Genomic DNA, 12,832 nt, shown 5'->3' with positions numbered 1-12,832 from the left:
ACATGCTAAAAGTGGAATTTGTACTGTGAGGGCAGGCACAGCTGCCAGCTGCAGTCCACAAAAGAACTGTTTAATAATACAGCCCTCTTAGTAATGGTAATAAGGGCCAGTGTTTTTAATTCACTCTCCCTGTCATAAATGTGAAGTTACAGAATGATTGGTACTGTAATTGGAAGTTCTCCAGCATTTCATAATACATTATTGAAGATACTGTCAGTCATTTGATTTAAGTAATATATCCTAATTTTTTCTATATATCTGTTAAATACAGCATAAAAATACCAAAATAAAAAATAAAACTGGGTAATGGAAAGCTCTTTCCAGAAGGGTTTGGGGCAACCTGCTGATCTCCAGCTCATCATTTCCTGCTGCCAGGAAATGTACATAATATTTTTGTAAAGCTTTTTTTCCCAGTGAACATTTCTTGTGTAACTTAGCACAACCAGTGTAGCATTGGACAACTGGAGGGAAAGTTACTTCCATCCACATGTGGACAGAGCCAATAATGATGCACCCCAAATCATTAAAAATAGCAAGAAAAGCTTCAGTTTATTTATAGTTTAACCTTAAGAAAATAATGTTTCTAGTAACATCATCTGCCTCACTCAGCTGCTACCTGGCAATGTTGACACAAAGTAAGAGAACTTTACATAGATGAATACCCCACAAGCCAGCTGAGTAAGAAAACAGGAACATCAGAACACTGAAAGCCCTCCCAACAAATGGCTCCTCTAAATGCACCCTCCAGCCCAGAGCAGGGCCTTCCACAACCTGAAGCCAATAACCCCTGCATTCCTGCAGATCCCTGCACTGGACAGCCAAGGCTACCAACTGGAACCTGAATCCACACCCAAAAAACTCCCCCAAAAAACAACCAAACAAAACAACAAAAAAAGAAAACCACCCAAGAGGGAAAGTTGCTTGCAGGATTGAGGCCAAACTGTGCTACTTGGCCTGTTCATTGACAGCTTTGCAGTCCCGACACAGATGGAAGAGCCAAACTTTGCTCTCTCCCCTTTCCACACCTGAGGAATTCAAAGGAAAATGTTCATTGCAATTATGCACATAGTGAGTGCTCTTTACATCATGAGAAGCCATGAATGTTTAAGGCTTCCTCTTTTGGGAGCACAAAGTTTTAAATGAGAAAAAAACTGAGTTGTGTGGATTTTTCTCAAAAGGTTATTTAGGTCTCCGCTGCTTCCTCATCTTCCAGAGCATCTACATGTTTATATTGTTTCCAGGCCTTTAAATTACATTGTTTGAGAATGGCTCCCAGTTGATTCCCAGGCCCCACTTCATACGTGTAAGGAAATTCTGTTCCTTGCTTTCTTTCGTACACTGAGTGCATGGTCTGCTCCCACAGAACAGGTGACACCACCTGCTTCACTAACAGCTTCTGAATGTGCTTTGAGTGCATGTACTTTTTGCCATCGACATTGGAATACACACAGAGCAGCGGTTTCTGAATTTCAATTGATTTTAGAACTTCAGCCAGTGGCTCTACTGCTGGTTCCATAAGTCTGGTATGAAAAGCCCCACTGACTGGAAGCACTTTTGTACGTTTAAAATAATATTTTCGGGCATTCTCCTGCAAAAACTCCAAAGCCTATAAAAGAGAGAGAGAAGTGAGTCTTGCACAACAAAGGTTTTCTCAGTTACCCCACAAGAATCACCTCATCAGACTTACTGTGATAAAGGAATTCCTTTCACTACCCAACAACTGACCACATGCCGGGAAAAAAAAACCCCACAGATCAAATACTTTTCTTTGGACAAACTAAGGCCATACATAACACCCACAGATAAGCGCAAAGTAAGAGCTTTTAAAAAGTGAAATGCTCAGTTCAAAGGAAGAGATAGTTACTCTGAAGCAATACCTGTAAGTGTCCTGCAATGACTCTGCTGTCTGGAAACAAATAGTTTGAAACTGTGCACACGGGGTTCTCTATACCCAGCGATTCACAGTGTTTACGGGCTTCCAGGCAGGCAAATTTGTAATTTGCCTCTCGCCGGCCGACAACCGAGAGCATTCCACTGGGGACAGCTTCCGACGCCCTTTGCATGGCTTCGGCGCGCACTTTCACCGCGTACAGCGCTACGGAGAGAAACAGAGATGCGGCGTAAATGTGAGCGCGGGCACCTGCGCGCAAGAAAGGGAAGTTGTTCACTCGTCGTGAAACGTCAATGCTTTTAATGCCGTATTACACGCGTTAAAGCGAACAGTCGAAGTAGAAAGTAAAATTTCTCCTCTAATTAAAAATAAAAAGCGGGAAGGACACAGTGATAACAGGCAACGCTTTGGAAACAGCACGGGCCCGGGCTGGGAGATCCTAGCAGGGAGTTCCGCACGTCCCCCAGGCACCTTCAGCAAAGCCCAGGGCTCCAGCGAAGACCAGCGCCGCGAACTCCCCCACGCTGTAGCCGGCGGCCGCCACGCAGCGCTCCACGACCTGCGGGAACAGAGAGCCGAGCGCCGCCTCAGCCGCACCGCGGGGCAGGCCCGAGGCGCCGCCGCCCCGACCCCTCGCGCCCTCCGCGGCCCCTCACTTCAGGCTGCAGGTGGTTGAGCTTCTCCACGGCGGCCAGGGAGGCGACGAACACGGCGGGCTGGCAGTGCTGGGTGCGGTCCAGCGCGTCCCGCGGCCCCTCCAGGCAGAGGGAGAGCAGGTCGTAGCCCAGCACCTTCTCGGCCAGGCGGTACATGTCCCGCACGCCGGGGTACTGCTGCAGCCCGCGGCACATGCCCACGAACTGGCTGCCCTGCCCCGGGAAGAGCAGCACCGTGCCCTCCCGGGGGCACCGCCGCTCCCGCCTCGCCGCCGCCGCGCCCGGTTCCTCGGCCTCCACCGAGCTCTGCAGGAGGTCGCTCAGGGTCGCCGCCCGGTCCCCAGCGCCGGGGCGGGAGCTGCCCCACCGCCGCGCAGCGCCGCGGAGGCCGCCGCATCCGCTGCAGCCACCAAGCCGCCATGGCGCCGCGGCCCAGCCGCCCATGGCCGCCGCCCGGGAACGGGCGTTGCCACGGGAACGGGGCGGCCCCCGCCGGCAGCCGCTGCCGGGCCGGGCTCCGGCAAAGGGGACGGGAAGGGAGGGGGGAAGGGAGGGAGGAAAGGAGGGAGGGAGCGAAGGAGACCGGTCGGGCCGCCCCGGCGCTCGCCGCCCTCAGCCCCGCGCGCCGCCCTGGGTCCGGCCCGCGCCAGGCGCCTCCGCCCGCCCAGCGCTGAGAGCCCGCCCCGGGGCGGGGGAGCCCGGCCGGCCGGCCGGCCGGCCCCGGGGGCGGCGCTAGGCTGCCCGGGCAGAGCAGGCGCGACCGGCGGCAGCAGCAGCGCGGCACGGGAGGAGGTAATGCCGGCATTGCTCGCGGCACGGCTCGGGGTCGGACGGGACCGGGAGCCCGAGGGGCGGCGCAGCCCTGCGGCGGGGCCCGGCTGCTGGCCGGAGGGGCCGCCCGACCCCGCCCCGCCCGGGTCCCGGCGCTCCCACAGCGCTGCCGCCGCCGGGACCCCGCCGCACCCCAGGCGCCCTCGGCTCCCCCGCGGGTCGGCGGAGAGGGTTGAGGGAGCGATCCCGCACTCTGCTGCTGGCGACAGCCCCGTGCCGGCCAGCCGGGATCCCCGGGCAGGACGGGACCTGCGGTGCCGGCTGGAGACGGGCGGGGCGGGCCCCGCTCACGGGCGGATAGGACTTGGGCAAACACTCATGGCTTTTCCGTGCCGGCGTTTAGCATGGAAAGTGCTTTAAAATAAACAAACCAAACCACCAAGCTGTGAAGCTTGCTCTTAATTTCGATCCGGCACACGAGGTTTTCAGCGGCTGGCAGCTGTGCGCGCACCGCAGAAGGGCAGAGCCCGTTCCTCCGGTCCCACCGGGCCGGCGGCTCTGCCGCGCACACCGGGCACATTCGCTCTCGGCACTCAGGAGAAGTTTTCATGCTGCTGTTTAACTAAAGGTATCTTCCTTCAGTGTCGCCGAGGAACGTTTCTTTAAGGGTGAAAGAAATTACTTTGATTTTCAATTTCAAATTTTTGGTTGATACTTATAAATCAAAGCCCAAAAAGCACTGTGATGTAGTTGGAGCATTCAACGCTAAGATTATTTTTTTTTGAAAGCGAAAGTTGGCGTGCCGGAGTTGCAATTGTGTAACGACTTTGCATGAAGTAAGGTTGTGAAACAGTATCAAACATTGAGTCAGAGCAGCTCAGTAAAACAGACTCTAAGTACGGCTTGGGAGAAGGAAAATGCGTCATAATAGCAGGAAATTATGTTGACTTTTAATTTTTCTCACTTTTCTGTTCTCTGTGCTATTTTGTAAGATGATTTCTTCCATTTGCGTCAGCCTCCAGGTAAAATACCTGGAAGCGAGCTGCTCAAGTGTACGGGCAGTAACATAGGAGATATCTGACATACATGTGACCATATCCCAGCCCGTGGCTGCCTCTACCTGTAACACAAGCATCAATGAGAAGAGATTGAGAGTAAATGGCAAATTCTCCCAGCAAAAATCTTGCTCCAGTTTGCATTTCAGTTCCCTGTATGTGAATAAATCATAGATTTATTTGCACAACTTGTGCTCTGCCATGTTGAAATCTCACTGGAAAGGGAGATTTTTTGTTTCCATCTGTACACCTTACATTATAGTCTTCAATAAATACCGTATTTTTAAAAATTCTAAATACGTATTATAAACACATATTATACACTTATTAGATATTTATATTCTATTTGTATCCTATAACATTTATTGTTTGAAGTGTCTCTATTACTTGAGATTAGATAGCCTGCTTTTTTTTTTTTTTGATTTTGTGGTAGCTGTATTTTTTGTCATAGGCTGTGATATAAATTTGATTTTAGTGTTGCAGCTTCCCAGGAATTAAACCCACAACACGCATAAATAGTTTATCAATATAAATTAAGTACGTTGTCTTTAATTTTTCAGACAGCTGTCTTGGGAAGAAGCCTTCTTCCTGGGGAAAATTTGCATGCTGCCTCTCAGACCTGGGCAGAGCCTTATTTGCCCTTAAAAAAAAGTATGGTAGAGGATGAGAGGGAGAGTATGTGTCTTGGGGACCCCCCTCCATGGTATGGTCCCAGCTTTGTCAGTCCATCTCCAAACACTGGGCACTGGGAACCCTAGGGCTGCCAGGGTGATTTAGCCCTGCTGGGAGTTTTTTGTTTGTGTTTTTAATGCAGTTTTAAGCCCCATGTGATTGGGTAGCCAGCCCCAAGCTGCACATGAATGGAACTAATCAGAAGTTTTATCAGCACAGGGGTGTAAGAAAATGGGATGAAAGCAGTTCTCCTTTCCTACCTTCCTTCTCCTTCCTGCTGACAGAATGCCCCAAGGAGGGAAAGGCACCTATCCTTCAGAGACCTCCTCAAGGCAAAGAAGTGTTTCAGCTCATTTTTCATCAGGCTGAAGCAACTCAGCTGCTCTGTCATGATATATCTAATCCCACCTACAGAGCAGCCCATCCCTTTCTTTGGGTGCACAGTGATTTTCCAGAAAGAGGACACAGAAAGCTTCCGGGAGTTTTTTCTTCATGTTATGCCACCATAGAAAAACAGCAGAAAGAAGCCCATTAGGCAGCAAGTTTAACTACTGCAGTTTTTTCCCCTTTATTTCTCCTTTTACTTATGTAGCTGGAACTAACTTTGGATAAGTCAGATATTTTGAATACTTAGAATAATTATTCTAACATGTATATAAAGCAAAGTAGCCCTCACTGCTCTGCTGGAGGTGCCTGAAGTCACACTAGGGCTAAACAGAAAAGGGGCAGCATGATGAAGAATATATTGCAGGGCAGAGATAAAAAGTGGAAAAGAAGTAAACAAGTTAAGTGTGTGTGAGAAGAAAATATTTCCAACCTTGATGGTTCTTAGAGGCAGATATCTGCTGGGTACACTGCAGATAGCATTCACAGACATCCAGCATTCTTCAGTATGAAAATGAGGGTGCAAGACTGTTGTGCAACTCACCCTGGAGCTGGGATATGATTGGGAAAGTAGTTATTATTTCTAGGTTGAGTAATGCAGCCAGTGGGGCTGTGTTAGCAAGTCTGTGGTGTTCAAGTTCTCACCGATTCATTTCAGATCATCAGCTGTACACCGAAAGGAAGGCAGGGCTGATGAACCTCTGTGGTCACATTACTTTTAGAAAATGTACAGGCTGTTCTGTAAACATTGCACAGCTCTTGTACTGCACAGGTAAACGAAGACTGCAGCACTGGCCAGTACACAGACTCTCCAGTGCACCTTGCCTCTTACTCATTCTCTTGCTAAAGACCTACATCAGGTAACCAGACACAGACAGATGTGGCTTTTTCCATGCTGTTTTCTGAGTTACCTGTGCTTTTTTATGGAAAGTTGATACCAGTATTTAATTTCTTGGGAATGAAAACACAGGAACTCCCACTGCTGATGGACAGCTGTGATCTTGCTGCCAGCACACCTTGCTGCATGGTTTCATTCCTCCTCCTTGCAAGATAGAGTATTTTGCCATGCTTGGGAAATCCTGAGAGATAAAACTGGAAAATACAGCACATAATTAATTAATAGCAATAGTCGTTAAAAGACTGGGACACCAAAATTCAATTCCAGCCAGTATGTTCAATCTCTTAATTTCTATTTCCACCCCTTTGATGTGCATGAGTGGCCTCACTTCTCTCTTTTCTTTGCTTTGCACCTTCCCTGATTCTATTTGCCTGTCTGGTTTTCTTTCTCTTAAGAATTATTTCAGTGTTCTTTCTCCAACATGCATGGGTACATCATTTATTCACTAATAACTGCCACAGAGCAGTATTGTTTAAATTTTATAGTATTTAGCACTTTCAGACTTGGTTCCCTGGGAGGAAGTTGACAGAACCCCTGACAGAATCTGTTGCTGATTGCTGTGAGGAGACCATCCTTATATTATTAACATCCAAATAAAACATAAAGCCCTTTGGGTTCTCGCTTATCACTTTTGAAAAAATAGCATTTGGCAGCCACTCTGGAGTTGCACATATCACAGCATGTGTAGAGAGCTAAGCCTGGACTCCCTGTAGGCAAAGCAAAAGGGTTAAAAATTAGTGAGATCTTATTAACTTGCAATTTTTAACTTAACCTTTGGGAATTACTCATCTGAAGGCAGCCAAAGAAGAACCATTGTGCTCAGAGCTCTTGTTCCCATCACACCTTGTTGCTCCTGCACATGGCACTTGCTTCACATCCCAGTAAAAGCAGAGCCTTTCATGCTGTCTGTGGGGATGACAGGTAGTGCACACAGCAGCTGGCAGCCTGCTTCCTTGGGAAAAAACAGCACAGATCTTAGTGCAAGAGAACAGGAGAACTCCTCTGCTCCTCTTAAGATGCTTAAGTGGAATCCACTAGGCAGAAGTATGGCAGCAGTGAGCCCTGCAGATTTTTCCTCCCTCCCTTGTCCATCCTCCACCCAAGACCCAATTGGTCCTGTCACAGCAGAGTACCACATTGTACTCCTCTTCCTCCTTCTCCCCAGCCTCAGCTCTGAATTCTTCCCTGCTTGGCTCTTTTCACCCATTCAGTCTTTTTTTGCTTTTTGACCTTGACTTGTATCTCTTATGGCTTTGTCTGCTGCCTTTTTGTCTATATTTCTATTCATTGCCCATTTCCCCCAAGCCCACAGCCCAGGCCTACCTGCCCCCCTCTCAACCTTCTCATCCTGTGTACCTTACCAGTCCCTCCATGCTCAGTTTGCCTTCAAAACTCTGCTCTGCTTCTATCATCAGGATTTCTCTCGATCCCATGCAAACTGCATTGTGGTCCCAGCCACTGAAATCTCACATTAAATCTGTGTGGGCAGAGCCCTGAGTGCAGGGACAAAAACCATAATGCAAGAACTTTCTTGCTGCCCAAGCTTACCCTGATCTCCGAACAGAAATTCACCAGGTCAGAGCTGTGACAATGCAACCTCATCTGTGCCATTTCCTATCGGTTTAAGCACATCTGTCACAAGTAGGATTTCCTCTTCCCCACTCCCTGCCTCCTCATCCCAGCAGTCATGACTAAAGCAAAAGAAGCGTTGAAATCCAGGGAAACACAACAGCCAAGATAGTATCAATATGGCACTTTTCTCTGACAAGCATCTAAAATGCTCATTGACCTAAAACTTTATTTTCTCTCCTGGGCCTTCTGCAGTTGCTCTTTCCCCACTGCTGCAGTCTCTCATAATCTCTCTCTTGCATAACAGATGAAGAGGAATTGGGTGTATTTGCCTACTGTATATTTGAAAAAACATCTTTCAGTTCTGCCCTTTTTTTTATTGTAGCTCTAATGTTTACATTTCAGTAAACTAAGCACAGCTCTTCTGTAACATTTGGCCTCTGGCCAGAAAATCTGCAATGAAACTTTGTCCTCCTTCCTTGCTTGCTGCTTTTCCTTCTGCCTGTACCCTAACTAAAGCAGCATGGGCCAGCAGAGCAAAGCATTACTTAGCCCTACTTCTGTAGGCAAATTTAATGGGCTTGGCAGCAACAATTGCTGCAACTGATTGAATGCTTCATGAAGGAGCCAACGGTGTACTCCCCACGTATCCAGATCACCTTCCTTGTTTAGCAAAACATCAGTTAAGTACTTACCTTCTTATTGTCCTCCCTGGTGTTTGTGTTCCAAGGCAGCTTCTCAAGCGTCTGCTACTGTCACATCCCTCTGGCTCCCACTGAGCATCCTGCAGACAACACCTCACATTATTTTGCTTGAGCACAGGAAAGCACATGCTCTTTTCTTCCTTGGCTCTACCACTTCATTGAGGGAATGGGCTTTTTGGTGAATACAGAAATACACACTTCTTACTGCATTTATTTATTTTCCAAGTGCGGTTCATATAGCATTCAAACTGCTTTATTCCTGTGCCATACTTATTAGTGAGGATATTCTGTAGGTAAAATTCAGTAATCTTCATGCACTCAGCTGAGAGAGAAGTAAAGGCCCCACTTCCCTCTGGATCCCACCTCCCCAGGGACAGATTCCTTTACAGGTACAGGTAAAATTATGGTACAAGGTCCATTCATTTCAGCTGCAGTCTCTCTCAGTGACAACACTGGGCTGTGGATCAGATCTGACATGGCTATTTTTAAAATCTGTTAGAAATGGAAACTTTTGCAGTTGCATTTTAAAAGTTCTCTGCCAATCAGTGTTGGATTTTTTTTCAGGTTCACTGTCTCAATGGAAGTGGTACCAGCCTGGGCCCCAGCAGTAGGTTTCACACTCCTGCCACATGCAGGAGGATTTTTAGGAGGCAATATAACCAAAAGGGAAATCCCAACATGGTATCAAACTCTACAGAAGCCATCCTGGTGTCCACCTAACTGGATGTTTGCTCCTGTTTGGGGAACTCTCTATACATCTATGGGGTATGTTTTTCACATTGTATTAAGGCACTGGCCTGATCTCAAAGTTGCATTTGGTATAATGCTGGACCAGAGGAGATGACTGTACTCCTGTGGCTTTATGTTAGTAAGAAACTGTGTCAACCTGCTTCTTTAACAGGTAAAAACTTGTTCTGGGAGTCACGTGTGGGTTTGATAGGACATTTTGTATGCAGAAGTACCTGCATCAAAAGCAGCAGCTTGAAAAGCTGCCATTAATTTGTTTTCCTCATTCATTCTGAGGGGAAGACATGCCAAGCTGGAAACAGCAGAGCAAGGCAGCACTGGGATTTCTTCTAAGTATATATTTCAGTAGTTTTAAGAAAATTTAAAAAAAAGGGGTGGGGGAAATTAGGATAGAACTGTTCTAACAGAGCTCAATAATGCAATGGATGAAACTGAATGCTAGACTGGCACTCCCATGTTCTCTCATTTTGGTTCAATTTTCTTTCCAGAAAAGCTTTGTAATGTTTATAGCCTCATGTCCTGTCCCTCCCCACCAGACTTCTCTCTTCCTTTCCCTCACAGACTGTACTTTTTAACTTAAGTGGAATACTTGTGTATTTGAAGAGTTAACATTTGAATGAGATCATTACTGACCTGTGAATAAAAACATGCCTTTTATCAAGGAGAAAAGAGCTGGGTGGCTTTCCCAACTCCCTTCAAATTGATTGCACAATCTGTAACCCTGTGTCTGGATTCCTCACCACAAATCTGTGTAGCAGGTTAAATACCTTAAAGTCCAGATTGTGACAGTTTATAACTTATTTTGGTAATAGCAGAATCACTGTATCCTAAGGTGGATGGTCTTGCTCATGTATTATACATCCAGCCCAGTGGAAAGATCATACTTACTACTAGCCTTCTCTAATCCATCATGCACAAACATTCCTTGAATGACCAAGACATTTCATTCCTCCAGAATCTCTTAAATACATGGAAAGCAACTAATAACTAGCAACAAGATTTAATTAGCTCACCTGTCTTTCTTGACACTTTGCTTCTTAGATTTGTACATCACAGTATTGGTCTGAAGTTGAAGTCAGGTGTATGAACAAGTTGAAGTCCACACCGTGCTTTGGAAATTACTTAGGAAATGGAAGTTTCTAATGCTTACCCTGCCCCAACTTTATTCTGTTCTCATTATTCTCTGCAATCAAACTGCCAAAATAGCAAAGCTGCATTGTTTAGTCCCTGTGAACGTAATGAAAGTAACCAAAGGGTTCTTCCTGCTCCCCATACTGAACTGTGCTTTGGGATCCCATTTAATGCCATTCATTTCATCTATTTAAAAACTGGGGTTGGATTTATTTCTAAAAAATCTTTAAAGCACCACATCCCAATACCAAAACAAAGTTTCTTCACCGTTTGCATCTTAGACTTGTTTCCATTTCAACATGGTATTCTTTTTAAAGACAAATGCATTAAGTTATCTGCTTCCATGCACTTAAAAGTAAGAATTCTGGCATGACTGGAATTTTTCTCTCTCCATGTTATCCAGAGCAGCTGATCTAGCCTGTGCTGTCAATTACTTTGCCAAGTAAGGCTTAGACCTCTCAGTCTTCCAAGTTAATCTAGACCCTGGCACTGAACTTATTTCATGGATCAAGAATATGTGGTAGCTTTAAACAGTGTAATGAATGACACTTCCCCTTTGCTTTCTGCAGATACGGCTCCTACCTTGTGTGGAAGGAACTGGGGGGCTTCAATGAAAAGTCAGTCATTCCTCTGGGTCTGTATGCAGGGAACCTGGCATTAAACTGGGCATGGACTCCAATATTTTTTGGAGCTCACAAAATGGGATGGGTAAGTGGAACACTAAGGTATTGGCATGAAAGGTTTGTGTCATCATCTTTTCTTCCTGAAAATGGGCCTGAGTGCAAAATATGGCTTGCAGAACTTTTCTAAAATTCTCTTTAATGCATGCCAGCACCCACCTGAGAGAATTTGCAGATTCTGCCAGCCTTTGGTAAGAGCTTTGTGTGACTATAAAACAAACATTTATACTCACTGCAATTCCTAGGTTTCTCTGGCAAGCAGCAGTGATAAGCAGCTTATTACAACATTATTTAGGTGATCAACACCCCTTTTAGAAGAGACTTTCTGCAGCTCTCTGAAGAGAAACTGCTCAATTCTCAAAAATAAGAATTAGTAATGCAAAAAATAAAATAGCAGTACATGCAATGCTGTAACAGGGAAAGACTGCAATCCATCACAGATTCGTTCACACCTCATCTCTTCAGGTGGCATGAACAAACTGGACAGGTTTGCTTGCTCCAACTTACTCTTGGAAGTATCTCACTGCCCACTAAAGAGGGTATGGGTGAAAGAGACTTCATTCTTCCTCCCTGCTCCCAGCTGTAGTGCCCTTTCTTGTATGGTTTTATGACTCAAAGTGGTTTGTAACTCAGCAGAAATCTATCTTTTTCTGCTGGCTGGTTTTCTGAGAAGGACTTAACACACAGAGGGATAGAATAGGTGCCAGAGCTAGGTGGAAAGTGACACACAGGAAATGCAACGAGTAACACAACTTTAATCACCTTCTGTGTTTCAGGGGTTGGTGACTCTCCTGCTGACAACTGGTACAGCAACAGCTACTACTGCTTCCTGGTACAACATCAACAAAGCAGCAGCTTATTTGATGATTCCTTATTTAGCCTGGCTAAGCTTGGCTTCTGCACTCAATTATCGGATCTGGAAGGACAATCGCAACAAGAAAAGATCTGAATAAGCAGTTTTCAGCCAAAACTATCTTTTTTTTACGATAATTTTTTATATAAAGTCATGGCCTTAGTTTATTATTAGCTGAACTGGTTCAGCCCTAACTTTGGTATTTACAAGTTGACTAAACAAATACAACTTTACTAGGCAAGCCATAAAGGGGTGTATGAGTGACTGGGTTTTATAGCAAACTAAAACAAAGTCTTGATTGAAAAGTGGTAAGTGCCATATTCTAGTATTATATATTACGTGACAACAGCGTTGTAACCATTACCAGAAGAAAGCAGGGACTCAAACTTCCTTATGTTCGGAAGAAAAAATCCAGCCACACACTTAACAGTTTCCAGAAGGTGTTCCTATCAGTGACAGGGATGATTGTGGCCTGAATCTTTCATATTTACCACTAGGCACAGTGCTTCTGTGCTATGATATGTCCCACTACAGCCATCAGATATTTGTCTTCTGGCCATTGTACTCTGAAAACGTTTAAGACAATTTACAAACGTTTAACAATTTGTGCCTTCCCACTTGGAAGAACTGTACGTGCATTCAGCTAAATGTATTAAACTTAATAACCTTGTTCCTTGCTGGTATTATTTAAAATTGTTTTGAGCAGAAAAACACTGAAGGCAGCAGGATGCTACAGCCTCAAAGACAGCCCCTTCATCTCATCTCCTCCTTTGCAATGGCCAAGACAAACCAGGAAATTCAAGCAACTGTAAAGAAACTGT

At 45.9% G+C, this 12,832-nt stretch overlaps 2 protein-coding genes across 2 annotated transcripts; one reads left to right on the top strand and one right to left on the bottom strand.

Annotated features, from left to right (window-relative positions):
- Nucleotides 1-530: 530 nt before the first annotated feature.
- MCAT (malonyl-CoA-acyl carrier protein transacylase) lies at nucleotides 531-3,200 on the bottom strand. Its single transcript, XM_066568448.1, has 4 exons — nucleotides 2,548-3,200; nucleotides 2,363-2,450; nucleotides 1,878-2,095; nucleotides 531-1,606 (listed from the first exon to the last, which is right to left on the bottom strand). The coding sequence occupies exons 1-4, from the start codon at nucleotides 2,989-2,991 to the stop codon at nucleotides 1,184-1,186; spliced, it is 1,173 nt and encodes a 390-aa protein (XP_066424545.1). The 5' UTR covers nucleotides 2,992-3,200; the 3' UTR covers nucleotides 531-1,183.
- Nucleotides 3,201-3,257: 57 nt separating this feature from the next.
- TSPO (translocator protein) lies at nucleotides 3,258-12,681 on the top strand. The gene is made up of 4 exons (XM_066568411.1): nucleotides 3,258-3,339; nucleotides 9,165-9,365; nucleotides 11,048-11,186; nucleotides 11,935-12,681. Exons 2-4 carry the CDS (start codon nucleotides 9,178-9,180, stop codon nucleotides 12,109-12,111), a joined length of 504 nt encoding a protein of 167 aa, XP_066424508.1. The 5' UTR covers nucleotides 3,258-3,339; nucleotides 9,165-9,177; the 3' UTR covers nucleotides 12,112-12,681.
- Nucleotides 12,682-12,832: the final 151 nt, after the last annotated feature.

The sequence above is a fragment of the Molothrus aeneus genome, chromosome 32, assembly GCF_037042795.1.
Source record: "Molothrus aeneus isolate 106 chromosome 32, BPBGC_Maene_1.0, whole genome shotgun sequence".
In the NCBI taxonomy this organism is placed as follows: Eukaryota; Metazoa; Chordata; class Aves; order Passeriformes; family Icteridae; genus Molothrus; species Molothrus aeneus.
This window is presented reverse-complemented; position numbering and strand designations above follow the sequence as displayed.